At 27.5% G+C, this 26,942-nt stretch overlaps 2 protein-coding genes across 3 annotated transcripts; one reads left to right on the top strand and one right to left on the bottom strand.

Annotated features, from left to right (window-relative positions):
* Positions 1-4,337: 4,337 nt before the first annotated feature.
* LOC107449743 (ADP-ribosylation factor-like protein 2-binding protein) lies at positions 4,338-12,250 on the bottom strand. Of its 2 annotated transcripts, none has more exons than XM_016065375.4 (7): positions 12,136-12,250; positions 10,260-10,297; positions 9,172-9,230; positions 8,976-9,082; positions 8,061-8,146; positions 6,348-6,444; positions 4,338-4,541 (listed from the first exon to the last, which is right to left on the bottom strand). In XM_016065375.4, exons 2-7 carry the CDS (start codon positions 10,289-10,291, stop codon positions 4,467-4,469), a joined length of 456 nt encoding a protein of 151 aa, XP_015920861.1. In that variant the 5' UTR covers positions 10,292-10,297; positions 12,136-12,250; the 3' UTR covers positions 4,338-4,466. The 2 variants fall into 2 exon arrangements, with proteins under 2 accessions (XP_015920861.1, XP_015920862.1); XM_016065376.4 differs by having other exon boundaries at positions 10,260-10,294; positions 12,136-12,223.
* A 2,193-nt stretch (positions 12,251-14,443) lies between these two features.
* LOC107449741 (GDP-mannose pyrophosphorylase B) lies at positions 14,444-24,975 on the top strand. The gene is made up of 7 exons (XM_043039584.2): positions 14,444-14,573; positions 15,973-16,053; positions 18,613-18,801; positions 21,466-21,621; positions 22,113-22,319; positions 23,572-23,754; positions 24,708-24,975. The coding sequence occupies exons 1-7, from the start codon at positions 14,445-14,447 to the stop codon at positions 24,837-24,839; spliced, it is 1,077 nt and encodes a 358-aa protein (XP_042895518.1). The 5' UTR covers position 14,444; the 3' UTR covers positions 24,840-24,975.
* The last annotated feature ends 1,967 nt before the right edge of the window (positions 24,976-26,942 follow it).

The following is a 26,942-nucleotide window of genomic DNA, read 5'->3' as shown; positions in this document are numbered from 1 at the left end:
CGTAATTAAAGTAAAGTATTAAGTCGAATTTTTTTTAGGGTGCATTGAAACTAAGGCTTAAGTTTTTAAAATAATAAATTTTAAAAAAATTAGAATTTTTGCTTTTGCTGTACATTTTAAGAAAAAAGGAAAGTGATGTGTAAAGATATTTCGATCATAGAATATTGAAATTTTTTTAAAAAAATGATCAAAAGTGAGATAATTTACTGTGAGTCAAAAATGTTTCCGAAAGTTGACCAGTATAGAAAAACGGCCTTTTTAGAAATTCTCAAATTGAGATCAATTATTTTTTTATTTCAATTTTCCTTTTCGTCCNAGGCAAAGCATTTAGGTATTATATTTGAAATTAATTATTGCCACAACAAGCATTGTTGCTTCTAGTAAAATAGAAGAGAATAATTTTTAAAATTGGTCTTAGATTAAGGTCCTTGAAAATTTTGTTTAGGTCCTTGAAAAGTCCTTGAATTTCAATCTCATCATAGAGTGGGAACCCTGTGAGATAATTTACTGTGAGTCAAAAATGTTTCCGAACGTTGACCAGTATTGAAAAACGGCCTTTTTAGAAATTCTCAAATTGAGATCAAATTTTTTTTTATTTCAATTTTCCTTTTCGTCCTTTGAACACAGTTATTTTTATTTTAAAATATTTAATATCAATTTATTTTCATTTTAAAAGCTCATTTGGGTGCATTTATTTTCATTTTAAAAGCTCTTTTGGGTGCATTTATTTTCATTTTAAAAGCTCATTTGGGTGCATTTATTTTCATTTTAAAATATTTAATCGTGGAGCATGTCGACAGGTTTTGAAATGACGCTTGGTTGATCTCGGGTTCGGGCTTCCAAAAGAATTTCAGCACCAGCAAAGATTCTCGACGCTTTTATCAAACTCGATCTATACAAGAATCAAAGAAAATATAATTTTTTTTTTACCGGAAGTGGGCATGGCTTAATGTCATCACCAGGGACTACAATAGGGTCATCACCTAGCATAGCGGACCCCTTCTTTTTCTAACAATTTAATATCCTCCCTTCACATCAGTTTACATAAGAAAAAATATAAAACTTATGAGATTGCGTCTTTTAAAGGTAAAAATGAAAGAAAAAAATTCAAACCCTTTCTTTTCCTGAAAATTTATTTCAACATCAATTTTCATTAAAAAAAACATACAAAACTGGTAAATTTTACAAGATAAAATATAATAGAAATTTTTTGTGTGGACATGCTACTTTGGGGGTTGCATGGCTACAAATGGACCAGAGGACACATTGAAACTGCTTCTAGGCGCATCACAACCATTAAAATTAAGCGTTGCCTGTTTCTTCGAGTCCCTCATTTGTTGTTCCAGAGCTGAAATTTTACGCTTCAGTGTTTCATTTTCGTGTTGTAAGTTTCACATTTCAGTGTTTCCATTTCTGCATAGAGTTTACTCATCTCAACACTGTTTCTGGGTCATGTGCTCTATGACACTCATTTGACGGACCTGCTGTTTATTTAACGTGTAGTATGAATTTTTCATTCTGTGATGAAGAGAATTTCCCATTTGAATCTGGTATTTCATAGCCTCTACTTGATTAAAAAATGTGGGTGCGACATTCATTAGTCTGATCTTGCATGATATCGTCCTCAAACCAATACACTTTTTGATCTCCAGCAGGATGAGGTTCCAAATCCCATCGCAAGGGAATGGGGCATTCTTGAGCATCCATGATTTCGAGTATTTTCACGCGATATTTTTCATGTGGGGACATTTCACAATTCCAATTCATTACAACTTTATCGCGATTTTTCTGGTTTACCTATTCCGTTTAAGCGTTGGACCGTAAACTTTTCACGGACATGACTGCATGGTCGTGTAATGGGCGATTGATGTAAAAATGTCCGCCTCGTCCAACTCCCGGAGTCTGTGATCCGGAACATTGAGATTTTTCACTGGATGCGTAGTGAATGGCATTTGCCAAATGTAGAGCTGTCGCGAGCTTTCTCTGTCCTTTGCAGCATCTCTCTGACTCACGAGACACTTTGGCCGTCTTCCAAGCTTTCAGATAGGCGGCTCGGTCCCGAACAGCCACAATCGTATGACGATGCAGTTTATTAGAAGCCATTGCATTCTTTTTAAGAGTCGTGCAACTGTCGCACAAGCACCAGAAGGAAGAGACCACCAATTGACTGGAATCAAACACTGACATTTTCATTTTGAAACTATGAAAGGCCTACTATGATCAAACGCGTAATAGAACGTCCATGCGTTGGAAAACACGTTCGAAACAAGGTCGAAGATTCTCGACCCAAACCGCTCCCTTCATTAAACTCGGATATTAAACCAGTGTCTTTCAATTGTTGAAAATCTCCTGGGTAGTTGTCATAAAATCCAATCTGTTGCAAATCTTTCTCAATATCTCGATGGTTGAGTTGATAACCAAATGTAGAAGAATCAAACTGAACGCATGGACATAATCTGTGAGCATAACTTTCAGGAGTATCGGCAGCAGAATCGATTCCAGGCGCAGCACTGGTTCCAGCAATCGAGTTGTTATCGGTGTGGGAAAAACAATATTTTTTATTTTTTTGATTCTCCTTTCGGAACTGGGCAAAACATTTTTCTCTGTGGACATTATCAGCTTTTGAATTTAAAAATTTGCATTTTCCATAAAAAATGCATTCAATCGTTTCATTTAAACCATGTTTTGATTGGGAATGAGAATGAATCTTCCTATACTCGTCCAATGTCAAATTTTCATAGCAAAGCGGACATTGGATTACCTTAATCTTCCAGTAGTTATATGACCAATACAATCTCTTTTCCAAAGGCGCTTTCGGACTCATCTTCTTGTATACTTTGTAATGTCTTCGATTTATGGCTCCGTGTTATTTCCGGTTGACCAAGAGAAGTTTTAGACGCGTTTGGTTGACTCAATGTAACAGTCAAAATGCTGCTTTGAACACTGGTATATATAGACATTAATCACGTGGGCCCCTTTGCTGTCTATTTAACTTGTAACAAAATAACGAACCGGATTTTTTGAAAATTGAATTGTTTTGTATTTCTATAAAAGAATCTTCCGCCGCTGGTAATTTGCTAATTAAATTTGGGTGATTAAATCGTAGTCGAGTCTTCAATTAATTATAAAAAATGAATTACATAAAATTCATTTAAAATATTATATTTATGTTATTCATTTTTTTAAAAGTGATAACGAGCGGCGCACGATTCTTTTATAGAAATAAAAAATAACTCTACAAAACAAAACATTTTTTTTTCTTTCGTATTTTATCTTGTAAAATTTTTACCAGTTTAGTATGGTTTTTTATGTTTTAATGAATATTGATGTTGAAATAAATTTTTAGAAAAAGAAAGGGTTTGAAATTTTTTCTTTCATTTTTACCTTTAAAAGCGGAATTTCATGGGTTATATATATTTTTTTTTATCTGCTTTCTTATGAAAATTGATGTGAAGAGAGGATAGTAAATTGTTAGAAAAAGAAGGGGTCTGCTATGCTATGGTAGGTGATAAACTTAAGCGACGCCCACTTCCGGTAAATTTTTTTCTTTTCTTTGATTCTTGTAGAGATCGAGTTTGAGAAAAACGTCGAAAGTCTTTGCTGGTGCTGAAATTCTTTTGGAAGCCCGAAACCGAGATCAACCAAGAATAGTTTCAAAACCTGTCGACATGCTTCACGATTAAATATTTTAAAATAAAAATAACTGTGTTCAGAGGACGAAAAGGAAAATTTAAATAAAAAAAAAATTAGATCTCAATTTGAGAGTTTCGAATTTCTAAAAAGGCTGTCTTTCAGCACTGGTCAACGTTCTGAAACTTTTTTGACCCACTGTACAAAAAATAAAATTTTAGTAATAAAAATAACATGTTAAATAAGTTATTGATAAACCAAAGGCAAAATGTTTGTTAAGAAGTGTTAGCTTATTTTCAAAATTGCTATATCATTAAAAATTGTATTTTGTTTACAATTATTTCGCAAAGCAATTTTGGTTGGATAATCTTCTTCTAGGTTAAGGCTGTAAACCAATTTTTTTTAGGTTATGAAACAAAAACTTTTTTTGTGGAAATAAAATCCATTTTTAAATTTTTTTAAAGGAAATATCTGAGAATAATAAAGGAATTATGAGATCTAATAAACTGAAATTTTAATAGCAGTATGCTCATTGCTGATAAAGAGATTGGATGATTTCTTTCTTACATATTTTTACTCAAAATCTAGTAGTATCTAAAGATATTTACCTATTACAACTCAACCAGCTATCTGTTTTTAATATCACTGCTTTAATTCCCCCCTCAAACTTTATTGTGTTAATTTCAATTGTGAAAATAGCACATGAATTTTTTTTAATAAATATATTTATTTCCAACTTTTACAATCTAATTTACAATTGAAAACTGATTTTTAAACAATTTTATATACAAAGGCACATAAATGTAGGATAGTAGAACTGAGTAGGCAAGACTTAATTACTTTGAATTTATCAGAGAACATTCCTTTGTACTGTTTTGAATAGATAAATCAGGAGTACAGCCAGTTTTAGCCTGTAAACAAAATAAAACCATAACTTGTTCTGTTGCACATTATTTAACACAAATACTGTCACAGACATGTGATTGCAAGAGGAAGTAATTATTTAAAAAAATTTTCTCAATGTGAAGTTTTTTTCCTCTCTTGTACTTAGAAGATATTTAAAAGACTATCATTTCTATGCACAAAAGTGATATTTATAAAATTTAAAGAGAAAAAGAAATTTTTTAAATCTAATAATAACATTGAAACACAGATTTAGAATGGTATTAAGTGCGTTGAAAAGTGATTACTGAAATACTGATTCGAGATTTCCATTTCGTACTATCATATTAAAAATTAAATCGAAATAATTATAGCCGAACAAAAAAGGGGCAAATATATCACATTGATTAAATAATTCTTTTGTTAAAAATTAGAATTTTTTTAACAAAATTGCAACTTATTGAAATATACGTTTTTTAAAAAAAAAAAAAAAGAAAAACACCATTTTTTCTAGCGAACAATATTTTAAATATTTGCAATTTTGGAATTACTTTTAACATTACTAATTTTATACTCTTGTGTTTGCCTCAGTAGTTCCTTAATTTTAGTTATTATGGCTTTTTTTTCACGAAGCTTATCTAAAGTTGCGTTTTTCTTGTTGTTATTGTGCGTAAATGAGAACGGAAAATAAAGAGGTTGCTTGTAAGGGTGGAATAAATGCCTAGTCAACAAGATTTTGCATTAGCAAAAAAATAAAATTTTGATTAGCAGAACCTCGAGAAAATTATGTTGAAATATAAATTATTGATTCATGGTAGTTCCCGAATCAACGGTTTTAAGTTTCGGAAAATTCCACAAATTAGTGGAAGAATCACATGCTTGTGTCACCATTAGATTTTTTTTTTTTATATATAAATGGTTATTTAGGATCACTGCAATAGTAACTAAATGAAATCAATTATCCACATTATTTTAATGCTCTTTTTATCTCAAAGCAGATCACAATTACAATGAGATTTTTTAAAAAGATATTTTTGTAAAATAAAATTTATACAATACAAAACATGGTAGTAGTATTAGTAATAAATCAATCATATTATACTACCATGTAGTCATGCAATATAAATGTTTAAATGAACTTGGTTTAATAACTAAATTCCAAACTGAATATAGTGAAAGAAGTTATTTATTAAAAAAAAAATACTTTATTGAGAAACTTGCTAAATTTCTTTAGTTTTATTTGGGTACAGTTATTATTTCTCACGTTATTTGGGTAAAAAGTCCATGTATAAAACTTAACATTTTGTCCATGCATATACGACTTAACATGTTGGCAAGGTATAAGTTTGTAAATTATTGTAAACCTTTTATTGTATGTTGTAAATTAAAGTAAGAAACTTATTGAACTATTGAGAGAAACTATTTGATATTAACAATAATATCAAATAGTTCAATCTATCCTTATAGAATAAAAGAAGCTACAAATATTATCGTAATATTTACTCACTAGTACTGAAATTTCACACTTTTATGTATCTTTTATTGGATCAGAACTACAATAAAAGTTGTTTAAGATTTATAAACAATAGATTTATTTTTTATAAATTTTATTAACATTGTAATTAAAAAAAATAATTTTCTTACAATGCTGTGATTGAAACTCAAACATTAACACAGACTTAATTTAATATTCTATAACCTCAACTCAATACAGAAAAAAACATAGATATATTACAAAGTGCTGCTAATCTATTTTAAATAACTTGTTGAATTCATTTTCAGAATGATCCAATCAAAATTGTGATCTAAAAATGTAGGAAAAATATTAAACTTACTGCTTTATAGTCTAGAAACATTTCTTTGAAAGATATAAAGTCTGTAAAGCTCACTAATATATCAAAAACATCACCTTCCAACTCTGAATGTCTTTTTCTATAAAAGATAACAGAAGTAAGAATTCCAGATATGTTTTAAATAGCTCTTTTAATAAGTTTTAAGGTTTTTGGCAAAAAATATGGTGATTCAGACAAGTAGAATTGTTAAAAAATATCTTTTGATGAGCTTTTAATAAAAATGAATTTGAAAGTATTAGTATACTAAAATATCTTTCTAACCCAATTAATAGCAAGTTCTTTTGAAACATCTATTTTTATAAAATGTTTATATGAAATTTAAATTAAAAAAAAATTATAATTAGTGAAAACAAATCTTTTTGATTAAGTAAAATATATCATAGTTATATGAAGTATCCATTATTATCATTTCAAAAAAAAAAAGCAAAAAAAAAGCATTACATTGAAACATAGAAAATGTATTTTCAACTCCCATAGTTGATCACAGGTACCCGAAGTTGGAGCAGGAGCCCAGAGATAGCTGGAGCTGTATTTTGCCTGGAGATCTAAATTTTCCCATATTCCATGGGTATAGTAATTTTATTGTATCCTACAGACTTTCAAGAGTCCTGTGGCATGATAATGACATTACCCGTTAGCCAACTTGCTAACTATTTTTGGTATAAAAATAGTTAGCAAGTTGGCTAACTTTGTTACAAATTTTTAGACTATTTTTGGTATAAAAATAGCATTTATAATGATTTGATATTAAGGGAATCAGATATTAAGGAAAATTTTTTGGATCCAATTCTTTTCTTAAGATTGAACAAATAGCTTTACTGTGAATTAAATTTGTATTTTCTGTGCGAGCTGATGGTTATGCTATGCACCTTTAAAATTATTATCATTTAATGCATTTTTTTATAATAAAAATTTCAAATTAAAATCTGAAACTCAATTGTGCGCATACATATACAGTAAAATTGCGAGAGTTACAGCTCATCTTGAGCGGAGCTGGAACATCTAAAAATTTTTTTCAGCTACGTGTTCCTGGTTGATCAAATTGCTAATTAAACAACAGAATTCTAAAAAACAGAAAAACATGATTCTGTATTTTTTTATTGACTTTCATTATGCCGAAATTACATATTTCTGAAATATTTGAATTTCTTTTGTTGAAATAAAGATATATATATTTTTGATTTACCATGCTTTTCTAATAAAATTTTAGAAATAAAAAAAAAAAAACCCAGCAAACTTGTAACATGGCTATTAACATGCTGTCATTACATAGTCTAAATATGCCCTACTTAAGGAATCAGAACAAGTGAAATATCTATACTTTCTGTTCATCATATTTTAAAGTAAATGTCACGTATACAAGATCATTATATTTAACTCATGGCACTTCAGAAATATAGTTCATAATATAAGCTTCAATTAAAAGTTGGTTGCATAAATCTTGAACATTTAACAGTATTTTTTTAATATTACTACACCAAGTTTTGTACTATAGAGGTAAAGTAAATAATATTACTTTCGTATTTGAATACATCAGTTAAAATTTAATATAGGTTAACAATATTTAAACTAAATAACAAGTAAAAGTAATAAAAAAAAAAATCATTTATCTCAAAGTTATACTGTAAATCAGTGCATTAAAATATTTTCAGCTAATTTAAAACAAGAAAATTTTTTATTAAGAATATTACTTACGCAATATCTTTTAAGAAATCTTTCATAGAGAACTCTGGCATTCTTCTCAGTAGAGATGTTTCAATATGTTTTTCAATTAATTCTGTCTAAAAAAGTAAACATAATGTAAACATTAGAGGTTTACAAAAATCTATATGTAAACATTAGAAAGATAGAGACAAAACTGTCTAGTTTCAAATTTGGCGAAATCTGCAACGATTGATTATTTTCATTATTGATTGTTAGAAGAATGTGTATATTACTAAGCCTCTGACGATTACCTCTAAACAACATCAACCTCTAAAGAAGAGCCATATGTTTATGGAAGATGTTCTATAGGATTTACATTAAAGGAAACTTCTGCACAAAAGTGAATTTCAAACGGCCACTGATTGCTAGCATGAATTTTGTTTCAGATTGTATCTTGCAGTAATTTTAATTTATCTTTACTTATCTTTCTTAATGTAAAAAATTTTTTTTAAGCATTCATAAAGAATTTAATTGGCATTTTTCTTAAGTGGTTAGGTTGAACAGGAATTTTTATGCATAATTTATAACAATTGAAATTTTTGGTTATTTAGTCTTTTAAAGCGAAACCATGCTTCATATTAAGAAACAAAGACGATTACAAAGCTATCGTCTTTATTTCAGATCAAACATTGATTCACAATCATGGGTGTTTTTTAATAGACCCTCTAATTTCTTAATAACTGCTACATCATATTTCCCTCTATTTGTGTGTTTTAGATACATAATCAAGTAAAAGTTAACATATTTTTGTAGTCTTACGGGGATTTTTTAAATTGTCAAAATATGTAGTTGAACACATAAAAACTTAGTCCAACTATAAATAAACAAAAAATAATTAAATAAATAAAGCATTTATAATGAAATTATTTTCATAAAAAAGACGCAAAATTTTTTATGCATACATACATAAGAATTAAAAATATCCATGTACTCAAGCTTATTTTCTTCACATTCTTCAAATATTTCATAATGTCTATTCATAAAATCATTTTGGAGGTTGACAAATTCTGGATCTAAATTCAATGAAATAACAAGAGTTTATGAAGGATGAAATGAAAAACTAAGCAAATATAAAATCGTAGATAATGAATACTTTTCTTACCAATTATTATATCTTCAATGTGTCCAATAATTACATCAAAGTGATTGTTGTCATCATTCCTAAAATTAGTAGGTATATAATTATTATGTAAACAGAAAATTGGTAATTTTTTTAACATAAATACTCTTATCAATTAAAGATATTTTTTCCCCCGTGTATCCTGAAGGGTTTTTGATAAAATCCCATTTTTTTTGAACAAGTTTTCAGTTTTATTAATTGCAAACTTTTTTTACTTACTATACCAAACTTTGTCAGGGATTTGCAATCCTAATCACCCTTCTCATTTAAATTTAATGAAAGAGGCCTTTACTTTAAAATGTTATAATTTAGAAAATTTTAATCTTAATGCAGTTGGAACACTATAACACTTCTACTTTCGTAATGTTTGATGCTATAGTTTTCTCGTAGAAATAATAATTTAAAAGGACTTTACCATAAAAGCTTAATTAATACAAAATGAAATTGAAGTCTATGAGCAACCATTCAAATTCTTCAGCGAAGAAAACAAAAGAAAAGTCTGCGAAATTTGACACATGGCAGAAAAACTTATACTAACTTCAAAACTTAAGTTTAAATGATAATATACAAAATAAACTTTGTCACATTACTCTGACTAAATACCAACATTAATGTATGCCTTGCTTGCAACAAGAATAAATAGTAATAAACAAGTTAAAAGAAGCCAAATGAAGACAGTATAAAAAGTGAGTTTTTTCTGAATATTGCAACTATTTTTTAACAATATATCAATAAGTAACTATAAAAAATTTTCACTTCAAACTCACCAGAATTTAATATCATTAATTTCTCATAAAATGGAGGAGATAGGAGATTTGATTAAGAGATTATAATATTTATTTAATTTTTGAAACAAAATTATCTGTTTAAAAATATTGCCTCGGACAATAAGCTGTTGCAAGCAGTTGTAAACTGTCTAACCGAAAGTCCTAAAGGTAAGGAGCTCGAGATTTGTTTTTGTTTACATTTGTATGTACTATATGTAAATAAAGGAATTAGCTGACTTTTAAAGCATCATCCTAGCTAATATATCTTCAATGCAATTATAAAATAAATAAATAAATACTAACCAATTACAAACTAGTTCCTCCTCTTCTGCCATTATCTACTGAAATAAGAAATAAATTATAATTTAACCAGTCATTTTCAGTCTTATGTGATAATTTTTGTATCCATTCAAAACTTTTGCTAGAACTGAAATTTTTGAGTAAAAACTATTTTCTTCACACATATATATATATATAACGTCTTTGCCAAGTGGAAGGATAAAAACAGGTCTTAGGTAGAGAAAGAGGGTATAAAATTTATTTACTAATTATTAGAGTGTGAACAGCTATAAAAGTGGACACAAAATTGTTGTGCTCCTCAATATAAGAAAGGGAAAATCTTGCAAAGTAGATTCGTAAAATGCTTCGTTTTAGGGAAAACTTAACAATTGTAATTGGTTTATTAAATAGGTCGCACGATTCCCACAAAGAGCAAAGGGAAAAATATCTTACTTTTAATTAATGCATACTTGAGCCTAAAATAGATTAAAAGACAGGATGTGAATTTTAAAGTGTGAGAAAGCTTTTCGTTTTGAATAATAAATTAAGAAAAGGATTTACAGAAAAGGAATAACATAAAAAGATTAATTGAAGCTTTTAATGTTAGACACACACATATAAAATCTACAAAAAGGTCAAGATTGAAGGGCAAATTTTGCAGAAACCTCTTGGTAAGCTACTATAGATTTTTTAATAGATATCCCAGAACTAGACAGTGGCATCTTAATAATCCAAATGACTTAATTTTAAATAACATAATAGCAAAAAGATAGTTATAACTAATAAGAATAATGCATTCAGGGTAAACATAGTTATCTAGATCAGTGGTTGCCAATCTTTTTGTCCTCAAGGCCTACCAAGCAGAAAATATGTAATTTTGTGGGCTATCACCTTTATTTCTTGGAGGAGGGGTAAAGTCCCCATACCGATTAGAATGTGTGATTAAATGTCTCCCTCCAAAAGATTGATGTGTTTCATTAATGTTTAAAAAATTGTTCTAATTAAAAAGTTATTCAAGGTTTCAAGTTTTCATACAATCACACTGTATATTTTCAATGAAATTTTTATTTAACATACTAAGAAGAATGAGAAAGAAAAGTCAAATGATGAAAATGGCTTATTAAAGTTTTTGCCTATCATAAAGGCTTAGGTGCCAAATATTAACATTTACACACATTAGCACTAATTTTTTTAGTTAGTAACTATGGTCTAGACTTCATTAATTCTTTAACAATCAACACTCAGTTTAAGGCAGAACCTGGTCAATTTTCTGCTCAAAAAATTTTCCCCCCAAGTTATTTAATAGAGAGATTGTAATTTCGCATTGGTACCGATTGTTAAAGAAATCGCCAAAGATCGAGCAGTGGAACGCGAGAAACTAAAAAAAAAGAAAGCATAACTGAAAGAGAGGAATTTGAGGGGCATAGCTCATGGCCATCTCTCAGGCAAACATTACATACATATATTACTTAAATTTTTGAAAGTACAAAAACCCCTTGGAGCTTAAGCAATGACAGTTGGCCGGACAGGTACATATGCAAAACTAACCCCATTTTCGGTAATGAAATTTCGGTGCAAATTAGGTTAAAGATTGACAAATAGCTAGTTTATATAATTCAATGATTATTAGTGCTACTATAATGAGAATAGCGACATTGGTTTCCATCAAATATTAAAACATACAGAATATTCAGAAGAATTTATTCATTTCAAAACTTTTAAAATAAGGAAAGAAAGTCCTGTTTTTGAAAACTACTACCGATAATAAACAAAGTTTTGGAAGGATCAAAAAAAAATTGCTATTATAATAATAAATGTAAAGAAATAAACAAATTAAATAATTTAATTCAAACTATAAATTCAATGATAATTCATTAAAACACAATAAACTGCATGTCACCTTTTAATTTTATCACCGATTAAACAATAATCATTGTTACTATGGAAACAAGTTGGCTACAGCTCTGGCTGCCTATTTCTGTTTCGTTCCTGGACCATTTTAAATAAATAAGAAACTAAGTAGCAGTGAGAAAAACCTTGAAAAGTAATGTTTTATCGAAGTGAAGTTATAAACTTAAAGTGACGTTGCACTGTTTTGTTTACATCAGCATATGATGTGTTCTTGTTTGACCACCGGCATAGACTCTTAATTCGGAAACCCGCGAATATTTCAAATTATTATTATATTTTTGTCCAAAGATATTACCTTTCTTTACTTTCGGTATTTCTATTTCTCTTTCAACTTTATTTTGATTAAAAATTGTTAATATAATTTAATATTTAATTCAATTGTCATTTTTAGAATGCCTTTTATTGTACGATTTTATTTCATTTTAATATATGTTGGTATATAATGATGTAAATTTTTATTTTAATATTTTATAAACAATAGTTAGCGTAATTTATTATGTTATAAACTGTATATTTGCTTTTGGAATTTTTATACTTATAACCTATTATTGCTTTACTATATTTTCACTATCATGTTTCGACAATTCCTCCTCATTGTTTGCTGCCCAGTTCTGCCGTTTCCTCCGTTCCTCGTCAGAAAAAAAAAGCAGGTCATAAATAGAATCTTCACATAACTTGAAAATATAAAAACTTCATTTGCTTAAAAAATAGATAAAGATGGAAAAAGTTGACATGTTTCAAGTGCTCGCATTCAGGGCTCATCAGATGTAAATGAAGAAAGCAAATCAGATTTGAAAAAGAAAACACAAAGTAATTGATTGAATCTGTGCTGTTTTCTTTATTCACCTCTGGAGAGTGTAGAGAAATAGGAGCTTATTTTTTAGCAGTTAATACTGTCTGCACTGAATATCATTTCTTTTCTAGTCATTAACTTGAATTTTTTCTGGTTTTTAAACCAAAAATTTTGTGATTTTTAGCTTGAGTAAAAAATTGTAATTGTTCCTGTTGGCATTGAAGAAAAAATGCATAAGTTATACAAAATACAACAAGTCATATACAAAATTAACTTTTTTAAACAAACCATCTCTCTTGTTTCTTTTCTCATGTCTACAATAACTGTGTAATATTGACTCTTATGAAAGAAAGATCTTTTTTCAATGATTCTCAACAGTTAAAATTATGAAAATAAGTAATTTTCAGGCTGGTTTTTTTTTTTAAGTTGAAAATTTATATATTCTTAATTTTTTTTTTTACAAATCATTTTACATTAAACTTCATAATTTACAAAATAATTTTTTAATTAAAAATTAGTTAAACATGTTTTAATTTATTAAAAATAAAAAAATAGGATTATTTTTATAATTTTTTTTAATAAAAAATACAATAATTTTTTTTCTAAATTATTAACCTGCACATTTTTACCTCTGTATGGAAGTTATGCAAAAGTTAATTTAGTAAAAATTTATTTAAAATAAAAAAAAGGATTATTTTATAAATTATTTTTTTATTAAAAATATAATAAAATTTTTTTAAAATTATTAACCTGCACATTTTTCACCTATGAATTAGAAGAACCTATGAATAGAAGTTGTACAAAAGTTAATTTATTAAGAAATAATTTAAAATAAACTATTTTATAAATTATTTTTTTATTGAAAAATATTATAATAAAACCTTCATATTTTTCACCTATCAATTATAGTGTGGAAGTTGTGCAAAAGTTTATCAATTTTATTTTAAATTATTAAAGTTCTAAGAACTTCTTAAATATTTTTAGGTATGAAGGCACTGATCTTAGTTGGAGGATATGGGACCAGACTCCGTCCACTTACTCTTAGTAGACCTAAACCCCTTGTAGAGTTTTGTAATAAGCCCATGATGATGCATCAGCTGGAAGCACTAGTTGCTGTAAGTATGTTTAAACTACTCCAGTTCCTGGTAGCAGAAACCCTCCAACAGGTGTTGCAGATTATCTGCAAATTATTATTTTTATATCTCTATTTTTTTTGTGGTAAAAAAAAAAGTAACATGAAAAACATAAAAATATTTTTTTATTTAATTTTTTAATATTTTTTAATTCAAACTTGATAATTAATTTTTTAAAAATATTTTTTAATTTGATAATTTTTTTTTTAAAACTTAATAACTATTGGTTTCAATTCCTTAACAAAATTTGTTTGACAATTGAAAATAAATGTAACGAAGATTGATGCTTTTCAATTAATTTTCTTTAATTATTTGTCACTTTAGAAAATAAGGAACATTTGAAAAATTNGAACTTGTTAAATATTTTTAGGTATGAAGGCACTGATCTTAGTTGGAGGATATGGGACCAGACTCCGTCCACTTACTCTTAGTAGACCTAAACCCCTTGTAGAGTTTTGTAATAAGCCCATGATGATGCATCAGCTGGAAGCACTAGTTGCTGTAAGTATGTTTAAACTACTCCGGTTCCTGGTAGCAGAAACCCTCCAACAGGTGTTGCAGATTATCTGCAAATTATTATATTTATATCTCTATTTTTTTTGAGGTAAAAAAAATTAACAGGAAAAACATAAAAATATTTTTTTATTAAATTTTTTAATATTTTTTAATTAAATATTTTTTAATTCATACTTGATAATTAATTTTTTTTAAATATTTTTTAATTTAATAATTTTTTTTTTAAAAACTTAATAACTATTGGTTTCAATTCCTTAATAAAATTTGTTTGACAATTGAAAATAAATGTAAAGAAAATTGATGCTTTTCAATTAATTTTCTTTAATTATTTGTCACTTTAGAAAGTAAGGGACATTTGAAAAATTATTAACATCTAAAAACTCAAGTTGCTTTGTTATAAGATATAAAGAAATTTATTTCATTGTATAAAAAATATAAAAAAATTACATTATTACGAAGTTTTAGCAACATAATTTTTTGTGCGTAATTTTAAACTACCTTATCTGTGCAAATTTTTTATATACATGTTAGATTAACTCTATTTTTTACAAGTCTATTTTTGACAATATAAATATAGGATGATTGTGCTGCTGATTAAAATTGCAAATTCTGTTATCATGCTCATATTAATTTACTAAAGGAAGTTTAAAATAATTTCTAGAAAGTAATTTTGTACAAATTTTTAGGTCCAATTTAATTTATAAGATTAAGCTTAAGTTTATTGGTCAATTAATGACTGATTTGGATAAAATTGTTATGGAATTTCTAGTTTTCTAACTTTTTATTAAATAGTTAATACTTATTTGCCCACTGAAGTTTATTTTTAATTTGCATTATAAAATATAAATGAAAACTTTTCTTTCTTTAATGAAATTAAAAACTGATATAATTTTCACAAATATTAAAATATCTTTTAAATTTTTCGTATTTTATAAGCAACTGAATAATTTCGTATCCAAGTAATCTATTTAATAATTATTAATGTCTTTTACCATAAAGCTACAATATTAATTTTCCGAAACAGCTGTAGCACTTAAATATTTCATTTTTCCAAGTAGCACCGAAATATTAAATTTTTAAATATATTATTAAGTTTTTTTTTACAGTCATAAAGCAATTTTTACATTTTTGTGCACTTTGTTTTGTTTTCATTATTGTTAAATTAAGCTGTTTTTTCAGGCTGGGAATGGTCATGTAATTCTAATTGTCAGCTATCTTAAACTTGATATTTTTGTACTTTTCTAAATTTGTTTTGATTATTATAAAATTAATTTTTCACGCTGGGGTTAATCATCTAATTCTAGCTGTTGATTATCTTAAACTTAAAATTTTTCTGAGAATCTAATTTTTTTGTTTTTATAGTAAAATTAAATTGACTTTTCAGGCTGGAGTAGATCATGTAATTCTAGCAGTCAGCTATCGAGCAGAAATGTTAGAGCAAGAAATAAAAAAAGAAGCAGCAGAGGTTTGTTTTTATTTTAAATTATTTCTTTTACGATGAATAGTTTTTCTTTTTTTTCATATCAGATATAGATTTTTATTTTTTATATACATCATTTTAATTTTTGCTGTTATATGGACTCAAGGGTATTGATGTAGCAGGACATTTCTTAGATGTTGCCATTGGAAATCTTGTAGGATTTTTCTGTTGTATTTTATTTTTGTTCTTTATCATAAACTTGGATATGAAAGCTCTTTAGTTTTATTGAGTCATAGCCATGGATGAATCAACTATCTAGTTTCTTTGATAACATGGACAGCCTTCCTGCTTGTCTAGTTTGTAATGATGGGATTCGGAAAGTAACAAGGAAAAATAAGAAAGGTTTTCTTATATGGTCTATAAACCCTTTTGAAGGTTGATTCTGCCTTTTTTTGGTAAAGTTTAATGAAATTGAAAGCTACATAAAGTTTTAAATTTAATGCATTAATTTCATTTATTCCTAATTAAGTTCATTAGCCTGCTTTTTTTATTTGAATGTTTCTATTTAGTTTCACAATAGTGCTTTCTTAGAACTAACTAAAGCAGTATATTCCCTGCTTTTCAAAGTCAAGAATTATGCTAAATTTCTTAACTTGAACAGAAAGGCTTAGTTATGATACTTGGTATACAAGCATTTTTATTTAATTCACAAGTTAGTGTTTGTGAAATTTTGTTTTTTAAACCATTTTTTTCTAGTTTTTTTCTCTCAGTATTACATTATTATAATTAATTTTAATCACACGTTTTCATCTTTATTTTATATACAACACTAATGCTATATCTAACTATATGTAAAAATCAAATGATGATGTTGCAATTTTCCATTGTTGTAGGTATATTTTTATTGGCTGAAAAATCACATTGAAAATCATTTTATCTTGTTTTGCACTTATCTTATTTTCTATAATTTTTCTCTTTTAATCCTTCTGACGTTCTCATTTAATTTCAGCATGTTCTCTTCTAATAATATTTTTGTTGTTTTATTTCGGATCTTTCACAAACTGAGTGTTTGATCTCTTTAGATAGCCACTTTTTTTTCCCCAAATTTCTTTTTTCCATGAATCTCTTCAGCACTTTTCATTTAGATCTTTTCAGTTTTTTTTCTATTCTTCATTTATTTCCACGTGATTTAAAGCTTGAAAATGATTTTCTAAATTTAATTCAGTTTAAAATTCTTGGCTGTCTCAACATTAAATCTTGTTTGATAGCAATCTTTTGTTCATGTTAATCAGTTTAGCATGCTTACTCAGTTACTCAGCTTTGTAGAACTTTACCAATGACCAGTAAATGGTCGAAATTTGCATCTACTTCTCTTATGTTACAAACATTCAGCAAAAACCTCTTCCATTTTTTATGAATAGTGATGTGGTTGATTTGATACCTTATCTTTTTATCCAGAAATATCCAAGCAGCTTTATGGATATTTTTATGGTGAAGCATTATTCCTCCAAAACATAAATTTCTAGTAAGACAAAGATCAATAAAAAGCTTCCCATTTTCATTCATCGTTCCAAGTCCGTGCCTTCATTATATGTTCAATTCTTTAGTTCTTTGATTTAACTTTAGCATGAAAGTGATTAATGACCATCAGTATGTCTTTTGGATTAATACTATATTTAGTATCATGTATATCACTGTAGAATATTTGTTTCCCTTCATCACTAACATCAATAAGTAGCATTAATAGTTAAAATATTTTCCTGCTTTCTTTAGAATCTAGCTCGAATTATTCTTTCGAACACTGCACCCCATTCCATCAAAGACTTTCCTGTTGCTTTATAGAGTGAAAAGGGCGTTTTTCACTCACACCACTTTTCACAGTGAGCCCCATCTTCATTTACATTTCCAGAGAACATTATAGATTTTCCATCTCTAAGTCGAGTTTCTCCGCTTGTGTTCCACCTAGTTTCACTGATGCCAAAAATGTCAGTTTTATATATTTCAATTTCAGCTTTGACTCGGAAAAGTTTTCATTTCGTACAATGCTCTTACATTCTGATTTTGATAGTCTTGTTTTCTGAGAAGATTTTACCAGTCACCTTTATCCTCCTGGCTTTCATAACCTAACCTAATTCATACTAACGAGAGAGGACAAATTTGGTAGGGGACTTTCATACTTCAGAGAGATGGCTCTGCATGATTTTGACTTCTGTATCAAGTAGAATCCTATCTAGTAGGCTTCCCAACCCCTAGTGTGGAGGCACCAGGGTGTTATTCTTAGTCTGGTGTCTCCCCACTGATCTCTCCGGTTTGGCAAGACATATCAGTAGTTGCTCTACCGCACACAAACACGCTCACCATGATAAATTAAATGTTAAAAAATTCATAAATTAAATGTTTTATTTGCCCCAAACGAGTCATTACTTTTAAAAACATCCATAAAATTTTACATTTATGCATTTTTAATGCATATATACATTATTAAAATTTCACTATAAGTTATTACAGATATAAAATAGCATTCTCACAATTATGCAATACATTGTTATAATTTTTAATATGTTATTTTATTTTTTTTAATATTTTAATTTTTTAATTTCTTAGTTAGGCATTCAAATAAGTATATCCCAAGAAGAAGAGCCTCTGGGGACAGCTGGTCCTTTAGCTTTAGCAAAACATCTTTTATCTGGATCGGAGCCTTTCTTTGTTCTTAACAGTGACATTGTATGCAATTTCCCTTTCAAAGAGATGATAACATTCCATAAAGCTCATGGACAAGAAGGAACTATTGTGGTAAAGTGTTAATAAATTGTAATTACATTGTAATTGTGAAGTAACTTATATTTATTACTGTATATTCCCAGTTTTGTAATCTCGTTTTTGTAATATATGATCGACTTTTTTTGGTATATAAGATTGCTGATGTTCCTAAGAAGACACTATACCCTGTGGCAGAATCACGGCGACATTGTCACAGGGCGTTACGGTGTTCTTGCAGAAAGAATTTTCGTTTGGAAAGTGAACAATTTTGGTTTTCTCTTCTGTTGTATTTTTTGAGAAAGGTTTTTTTTTCTGCAGAATTATACTACAAAGATACCTTTCTTGAGCATCATGGGAGAAAGAAATGCTTGAGAATTTTCTATTCTCATTTGAAAATAAAAAAAAAATCGACTTCAGCAAGAATTTCAAAATGATAATATAAAAAAATTCTTAAATCACAAAATTTTAAAAGGTAGTTTGCTCTAGAAATTATGTTCTTTCTGTAATTTTTTTTTTTTAAAGAACACCATATTTTATATTTTAATAAAACATGACTGTGAGTGGGGATTTTGTTACAAATTCAGATTTGTAGCAAAATAATTAATTTAATGTTGCGGTACATTTGTTGATAAATTTGATCGGAATTAAATCAGTTCAATATTTTTAATATGATATTATGCACATGAAAATTTTAAATCACACAGTAATTTGACAATACAAATTTTACTTAATCACTTCCAACTCGCACCAACTTGATTTTTTCGAATCCAGATGTCTCAGTTACTACTGTTGATATTACTCACATTCTCGTGACTTTTTTAAAAATACCAATATTATTACAGTGCACAAGGTTTGAATCACTCAGTTTCAACTGTTATTGCTCTGAATTTTCACATTTAAAAAAAATAATAATTCTGATGTTTCTTATGTAATTTTATTGCTTGCAAAATTTAAATTGCCCATTTTATTTTTTAGTCGCCCATAATATTAAAACTAAAAAAATATTACATTTGCAGTTAAAAAAATTATATACAGTTTTGTATTACATGAGTAGATTTTTTTTTCTTTAGTAAAACACAATAATTCTGTTACTTTAAATTAGTAATTGTTATTATAAAAGTATCTTGCAGAAATATATTAGTGCTAGAGAAGTTTGTTGCAGAAAGCCTGAAAAAATTCTGCCATAGAACAGAAAGAAACTTTTGGGGAAGAAACTTTCCTGGGAGAAACTTTTCATGGCTAATCCTACTTCGCCTCCATTGTTGTTTAAAAGTTTAGAAAAAAGTTTCCTGTAAATCTAGATTAACCATTAAGTTTAAAGTGGTGGAAAAATATTTTCCAAACATCAAAATGCAAGCAAATTATTGCAAGATTACTTTTCCACTGTATAATATTGCCATAATTTGTTTGTATTTTACATTTTTTTGAATTTTTTTTTTCATAATTTGATACTTTATGGTTTACTCTGGGTTTACCTAAACTTATTTTTTGATATTTTAGATTATTTATGTACACACATTACATTATGTATTTATACATTATGTATTTATACATTATGTACACACATTATGTATTTATGTCACAGCCTGCATCCCACTGGTTGCAGGCTGTGCATCCCTAACCTACATAGAAGTTCTTAAGTATTTCCCAATTTAATTAAATATTTAAAAATTGTATTTTTTCCCCATCTAATATGATTTTTAGAATTTGCTTTAAATTTAATTGCGTACAAGTAAGATTATAAAAAATGAAATATTTATAATCATAAGAAAAAAATGCTCTCTTTCATGCTTAACATTAGAATGAAATCGAATGTTTTAAGATGCACATTTGGTAGTTTATAATAAAATTTTAGATAATATTTTCACGTATGATGCAGAGATGATACAATTGCAACAAAGTGCTCCTTTCAATATTTAGCAACAAAACCCCATATTTCATACATTCTTGGGACATTTTGCTCCAAACTACAAAAATGATTAACATTGGGGACGAAACTATCTTAACTCTTGAAAATCTACCTAATGCTTCCCTTTGTGTGAAAATGATAGTGCCGCAATCTCTGGCCTCCATTTTTGCCTGTCCAGTGTGTTCTCTGGCAACATTACAACATGGCTACTTAAATTAGTTTCTCTCATTGGCCACCATACTCTGCCATGTTAATCTCGGCTTACCTCTTCCTTTTTCTATCTGGTGATCAGATCAGTGCGATTCTCTTTGGCATCTTTTTTATTGTATGGCTAATCCAGTTCCACCGTCTCTGTTTTTATATCTATTGCCTAATGTCTTGTACAGTATAGAACCATGTTGTTTATTTTGTTCAAGCAGTAGATTTTTTATATTTTTCTTACGTGTTTTATAGGGATCTATTTGGTTTTTCTGCTGCTTTGTTAGCTCTCAAGTTTTTCTACTGTATAGAAGAGAACAGATATCACTGTTACATTGAATATTTGTATTTTAAATTGTGATTTTTCATACATACCTTAAAATTTTTTTTTACATGATACTGGTTACAACACACGAATGCTTAACATGCTATTAATTGCAACACATAAGCGTTTTACATGATACTAATTGAAACTCATAAATGTTTCACTTGATACTAATTGCAACACATGAATGTTTTACTTGATACTAATTGCAATACATGAATGTTTTGCATGATTCTAATGACAATGCACGAATGTTTTGATTTAGGTAACTCGAGTAGATGAGCCCTCTAAATATGGTGTAGTGGTTTATGAAGCAAATGGTAAAGTAGATAGGTTTGTAGAAAAACCTCAAGAGTTTGTCTCAAATAAGATTAATGCTGGATTGTACATCCTTAATCAGTCAGTTCTGAATAGAATTCAAGTAAGTATTTTTTTAATCTTTTTTCTTTTCTTTCTTAAAATATTCAAATATTCTTACAATAATAGCTTTGGAATAAAAAACTCTTTTGAGCATTACCTCTTCTTTTGAGGAGGGCAGCAAGAAAAAATAATTAAGCATTTAAGGGCTGCAATGAATTTAGTTATGTCAATTATTGATGATCAATGAACCCATTAAGTAATTGTTTGTAATTTATAAATATTTACAAGGTATAGAATTTTTTTTATTTAAATTTAAGTATTTTTAATATTTTTATAGCGAAAGAAGATGTGTATTTCATATTCCCAATGTCATATGGACTATAATGAAGAGTTATTTTTACTAAATTTAAATTAAAGCGAGTTTTCAACTTTTTTCTTATGTGGGCCATGAAGGCCATAGAATAATTTTATTGCAAAACTATGTCAATTAGTAATGACAACAATATCAGTTGCCAATAAACACAAGCTATTTATAATATTTTTTCTTATTAGGTTAGACCCACTTCTATTGAGAAAGAAATTTTTCCTGAAATGGTTGAAGCCAATCAGTTGTACGCTTTTGAGTTGGAAGGATTCTGGATGGATATTGGACAACCTAAAGACTTTTTAACTGGCATGTGCTATTATCTTCAACATATGAGAAAAACTGAACCTGAAAAGCTTATGAAAAATGCAGAAATATGTGGAAATGTTCTCTTGGTAAGTAGTTTATGGGATTCTGTTTTTCTAATGTGCTTTGTTTTGTTAAAAATGCTTATTATTCTAGTGCTTTCTTCACATAATTGTAATAACTTGCGTTAACAGTGTATTTTTTGGTTGTTCGGAAAACAATATATATATTTTTTTAATGAAAAGGAAAGACTATTTTCTTATTGTGAATAAATATTTTATTGAATTATATAAGTTGTTCTTTCTGGTTCAATAATTTTTTGTCAACTTTCTGGCAGTAGCATGATTCCATGATCATAAAATTTTTGTTCTTCTTGGTCCATAAACTGATTCAGGTGATTTTCGGCCTCCATATTTAAATGAGAGGTTTTACCTTCAAAACAATTTTTTTTTATAGACTGGAGCAATTATTGTAGAAAACTCATTTCTCGTCCCCAATTATGATGCACTCAACTGGATTATTATTATTATTTTTTTGATATTTGAAAATTAAAAAAAAATATCAATGCATCAGCACAAATTTCCTTGCGTTAGATTATGAGTAACCCATATGTCAAGCTTTGAGATTAAATCTAGGCGTTTCAAATCATCATTGAAAGTTTGATAAGTTTAATCTCACAGCAATCTTACGAATCCATATTCGTTGGTTTGCATCAGTTATTGCCTATATTGTGTCTTCATCAGCTTCAACTGGCCTTTCAGAATATGACACATCTTAAACATCAGAATTCTCCGTTTCACATTTTTCCAACCAGTTTTGGCACTGGCGTACTGTCGATACATCTTTTCCATACACATTGGGTAATTTTTTTTCTTGTTTGAAAACTACATTTTTATCTTTCTGATAGTAAGAAAGTAAAATGTGCTGAAACTGCTGCTTCAACTTTTCTTATTTGAAAGGGAACCAACCAAACACTTTTGCATAGAATCTATAAATTATTTTTATAAGCAACCCTTACCATATCAGCTGTCAAAATGTCTAATGACTATAAGGCTTGATAGTGAAGTCAACTGTTAAAAAACACTAAAACTACTTTTTGAACAACTTAATGTATTGCAATATTAATGAAACTGTGCAAATATAGGTATCTTATGTTTTCACTGACACAGTTTTACCATCATAATGACAGTTCCTTTTGAAAAACAATTTTTATGTTGAATACATTTTATGTTAAATGCATGCTTTTCTTTCACATTATATAAATACAAAAAAATTCTTTCTTTATTTACATATATTTTTTTAATTCTTGATTGAAAATACATTAATTTCTCTTTTTTTCAGGATCCTACAGCAAAAATTGGGAAAGATTGTCGCATAGGTCCTAACGTTGTAATAGGTCCAGGGGTAGTAATTGATGATGGTGTATGCGTTAAAAGATGCACATTGCTAAAAGGTTGCCATATTAAGTCTCATGCATGGTTAGAGTCTTGCATTATTGGATGGAAAAGTGTTGTTGGGAAATGGGTAAGTTTTCATTTTATGTTTATTAAATTTTATCCGTTTTTAATTTATTAGGAAATAAGTCATGTTGTTTACTGCTACTTTATATGAGGGAGAGAATGAAAAATGTGCCACAATTGGTATGCAGAATCTTTCCAAGTGGCTCACAAGTCAAAAATGCTTTTAATGATTATTTTTTATTTCTCAATATTGCAATTTTGATTCATCTTCATTGTTCTGTAACAAAGCCTTTTAATTAGTAGTCTTGAGCCAACTAAAACCAAAGCTGTAAAAAATGTTAACAAAATTAGAACATTATACTTTTTTAATTTTTATTGTTTTGCTCTTGCATTATTTTTAGTCTTATAATATTTGAAAATTATTTTTATTCTTTTTTCTCATTATAGTTGTAAGTATGTATGTATTTTGATCTTTTTTAAAACTTATTATATGGCATAGCAGGAACCTTGTTTTAATGAATCTTTCATTCATTTCATTGCAACTATTATATTAACTTCTTTCCAATACAAAAAAGTGCAATTCAATTGGAATAAAACTATTTTCTGAATGTAATACTGGAAATTATTATTAATTCTATACCTAATATACTGATGTGAAATATTTTCAAAAATGTTTTGCAATTTCTAAAAAATTATCAATTTATTATTATTATATTTATTAAAAATCTTAAAAAACTTAATGTTAGTCAGTTTCAAGAATATGATAGTTTCTCAAATCAATTTAGCTTCTTCAACCAGCTCCATAAAATTTTATTTTGCACAAAATGTTCTATGTCTTTTATGCTTGAAAAATTCATTTTGCAGGACTAAATACAAAATTAAATTTGAAATACAATTCCATGTGGAGTTAACTTACTACTCAAAATCGCTACTCATTATTCAAAACAATGTTTATAATTGTGTGTAATTTAATGAAATTTGTTAAATTTTTCTAACAAACATGTTTTGCTATCATAGGTACGAATGGAAAATACAACAGTTTTAGGTGAAGATGTAATTGTAAAAGATGAATTATTCGTGAATGGGGGTAAAGTACTTCCTCACAAAGCCATTTCAGAATCTGTTTCTGAACCACAAATCATTATGTAACATTTATTATTACTTAGTTTATGGAGTATATTTTTATACATAAATTATCATTGTATAATTTCTCTTATATATTTAATATATATGATGGTGCCTAATTAGGACAAAAATAAATTTGATCAAGAACTTTTTGAACAAACTATTCTGCCTTTTATACTCTGACATTTGTTTTATTAATATTTATACTACTTGCATTAATTAACTTCTAATATGTAATTAATAATTTAATATTTACTAAATAAGAGTTATTCATATATTTTAGGTTAATAACTGTAAACTTAATATTTCATAAATAAGAATTATTTATGTTTTTTTAATGCAATCATCTTAACAATAATTATAACATTGTTTGTAGTGTTAACTTTTTATTTGATTTGAGTTAGAAAATTTATTGGTTTTGAAGAATTTAGTGATTTTTTACTCCTAATCTTGGTTTTTATTCATTTAAAAATAATGTATTTATTATATACATTTTTATTTTTAAACTAATGAAGACTTAAGTTTTATTTACAAATTTCTTGTAAGGCTAAAGATAATTTTCGTTTAGTTAAAAATAATATATTTTTGATTGTGATTAATTTAAATTCAAACTTGGTCTTTTTTAGCATTTAAACTTTATGAACTTTTTATCCCTCTATATATTCAATCTTTGGGTTTACTTAATAATCTTCCAGCTTGCTAACCTTGATGAAAGATCTAATTATGAATTTCGTTTAATATTTTTTATCCTTGCACCGCTGTGAAAACACATGTTTGGTATTCCTCTGCCTATCTTTTATTCATATTTAGTCATTGTTTAAAGTAAAGTCTTAAGTTTCTGGCAGAGTTAATAAAATCATGATTTTTTCTTTATATATTTAAAATCAGATTTTTTATATCATATAAAAGAAATCTAATCTAATAGTCTAAATTTAAATTATTTTTTTATTTCTATATTATTTTTTGCTCTTTAATATTACAAATTTTTATAATTCAGTCAAAATATCAGCAATTTTGTCAATTTTATTTTGAAATAATTTCAGTAAATCTTCAGTTGTTATCTATTGTTATTGTGATTTATTTTTATATAATTTACTGTTTAAGTAAAAAATGTTCAAATGAATTGTAATTAGTAGCTTTAAACTAATTTCAGTGTTATCTTACTCTCTTAATTCTCATTTTACAATAGCATATCCAGACAATAGGTGCAATCTTCCATGTTGGTTAAAAGTGTGTGCCTGCTGTATGATTAAACTAGTTATAATTAGGTTTTATATTCTCATTCAGGGGTCTGTCCAGGCCGAATTTACTACCGTTTAGCGGTACCTTCACAAATTCAACTTTAGGAAAAACGGTAGTTTCACAAAATACTTTTTCTTGAAATTTTATTTTTGTATCCCTTAACAAACAATAAATCCATATTTTTCTGTTGATTTTTTAATATAATTTTTAATTTTTCACAAATTATGTCTAAATTTTCACAAAATAGGTACCTCTCTGAAAAACCTAGACAGACCCCTGTCATTGTCAAACATAATGATTGAATCATTCAGCCTTTTAGTGTATTTGTTAAATAATGGAAATTGTTTGCAGACAGCTTTATATGATGATTATTAATGTTAGATTTTCTGGCTATTGAATATTATTTAGTTTTAACTATTAAAAACTATTTATTTGAACTTTATAAAAAACAAAATTTGTTGAAGAATTGTCTGGTTTAAATATATATATATTATGTATCATACATTATTTATGTACTTTTTATTTAGCTGGGCGAGAGCAAAAAGTCGTAAAACATGCAGACCTCAGCCAACTTTTTATATTCTTTATTTTATATATATTTTTTAAACTCATAAAAAAAGAAACATATGAAATTTTTTTTGTCAAAAATTATCTTTGTTGTGGTGGTTAGGATATGTTACTGCTTCAAAAATTAACTGATGCCACTAATTTTTGATAGTTATGCTATTATTTATGTAGATTCCATGTTCTAATTGTGGCAATATAATATTAAAAATTTTTTTTTTTTAGATGTGTAAATAATAATAATTGTGTTATGAATATTTATGTAGCACACAAAAGTTAAGTATGGTGAATGAGTACAGTGTAAAAGAATTTATGTCACTG

This window comes from Parasteatoda tepidariorum, chromosome 7, assembly GCF_043381705.1.
Source record: "Parasteatoda tepidariorum isolate YZ-2023 chromosome 7, CAS_Ptep_4.0, whole genome shotgun sequence".
Taxonomy (NCBI): domain Eukaryota; kingdom Metazoa; phylum Arthropoda; class Arachnida; order Araneae; family Theridiidae; genus Parasteatoda; species Parasteatoda tepidariorum.
The sequence above is the reverse complement of the archived record's forward strand: the minus strand, read 5'-3'. Positions and strand labels throughout refer to the sequence as shown.

Bases quoted from the DNA above. Each gene is read 5' to 3' on its own strand.
- LOC107449741 (XM_043039584.2), top strand. From the start codon at position 14,445: ATGAAGGCACTGATCTTAGTTGGAGGATATGGGACCAGACTCCGTCCA. The intron at 14,574-15,972 runs GTAAGTATGTTT...TTGACTTTTCAG, and splicing joins AGCTGGAAGCACTAGTTGCT to GCTGGAGTAGATCATGTAAT. The intron at 22,320-23,571 runs GTAAGTAGTTTA...TCTTTTTTTCAG, and splicing joins TATGTGGAAATGTTCTCTTG to GATCCTACAGCAAAAATTGG.
- LOC107449743 (XM_016065375.4), bottom strand. From the start codon at position 10,291: ATGGCAGAAGAGGAGGAACTAGTTTGTAATTG. The intron at 6,445-8,060 runs GTAAGTAATATT...TATCTTTTATAG, and splicing joins GATTTCTTAAAAGATATTGC to AAAAAGACATTCAGAGTTGG. The intron at 4,542-6,347 runs GTAAGTTTAATA...TTTTGTTTACAG, and splicing joins TGTTTCTAGACTATAAAGCA to GCTAAAACTGGCTGTACTCC.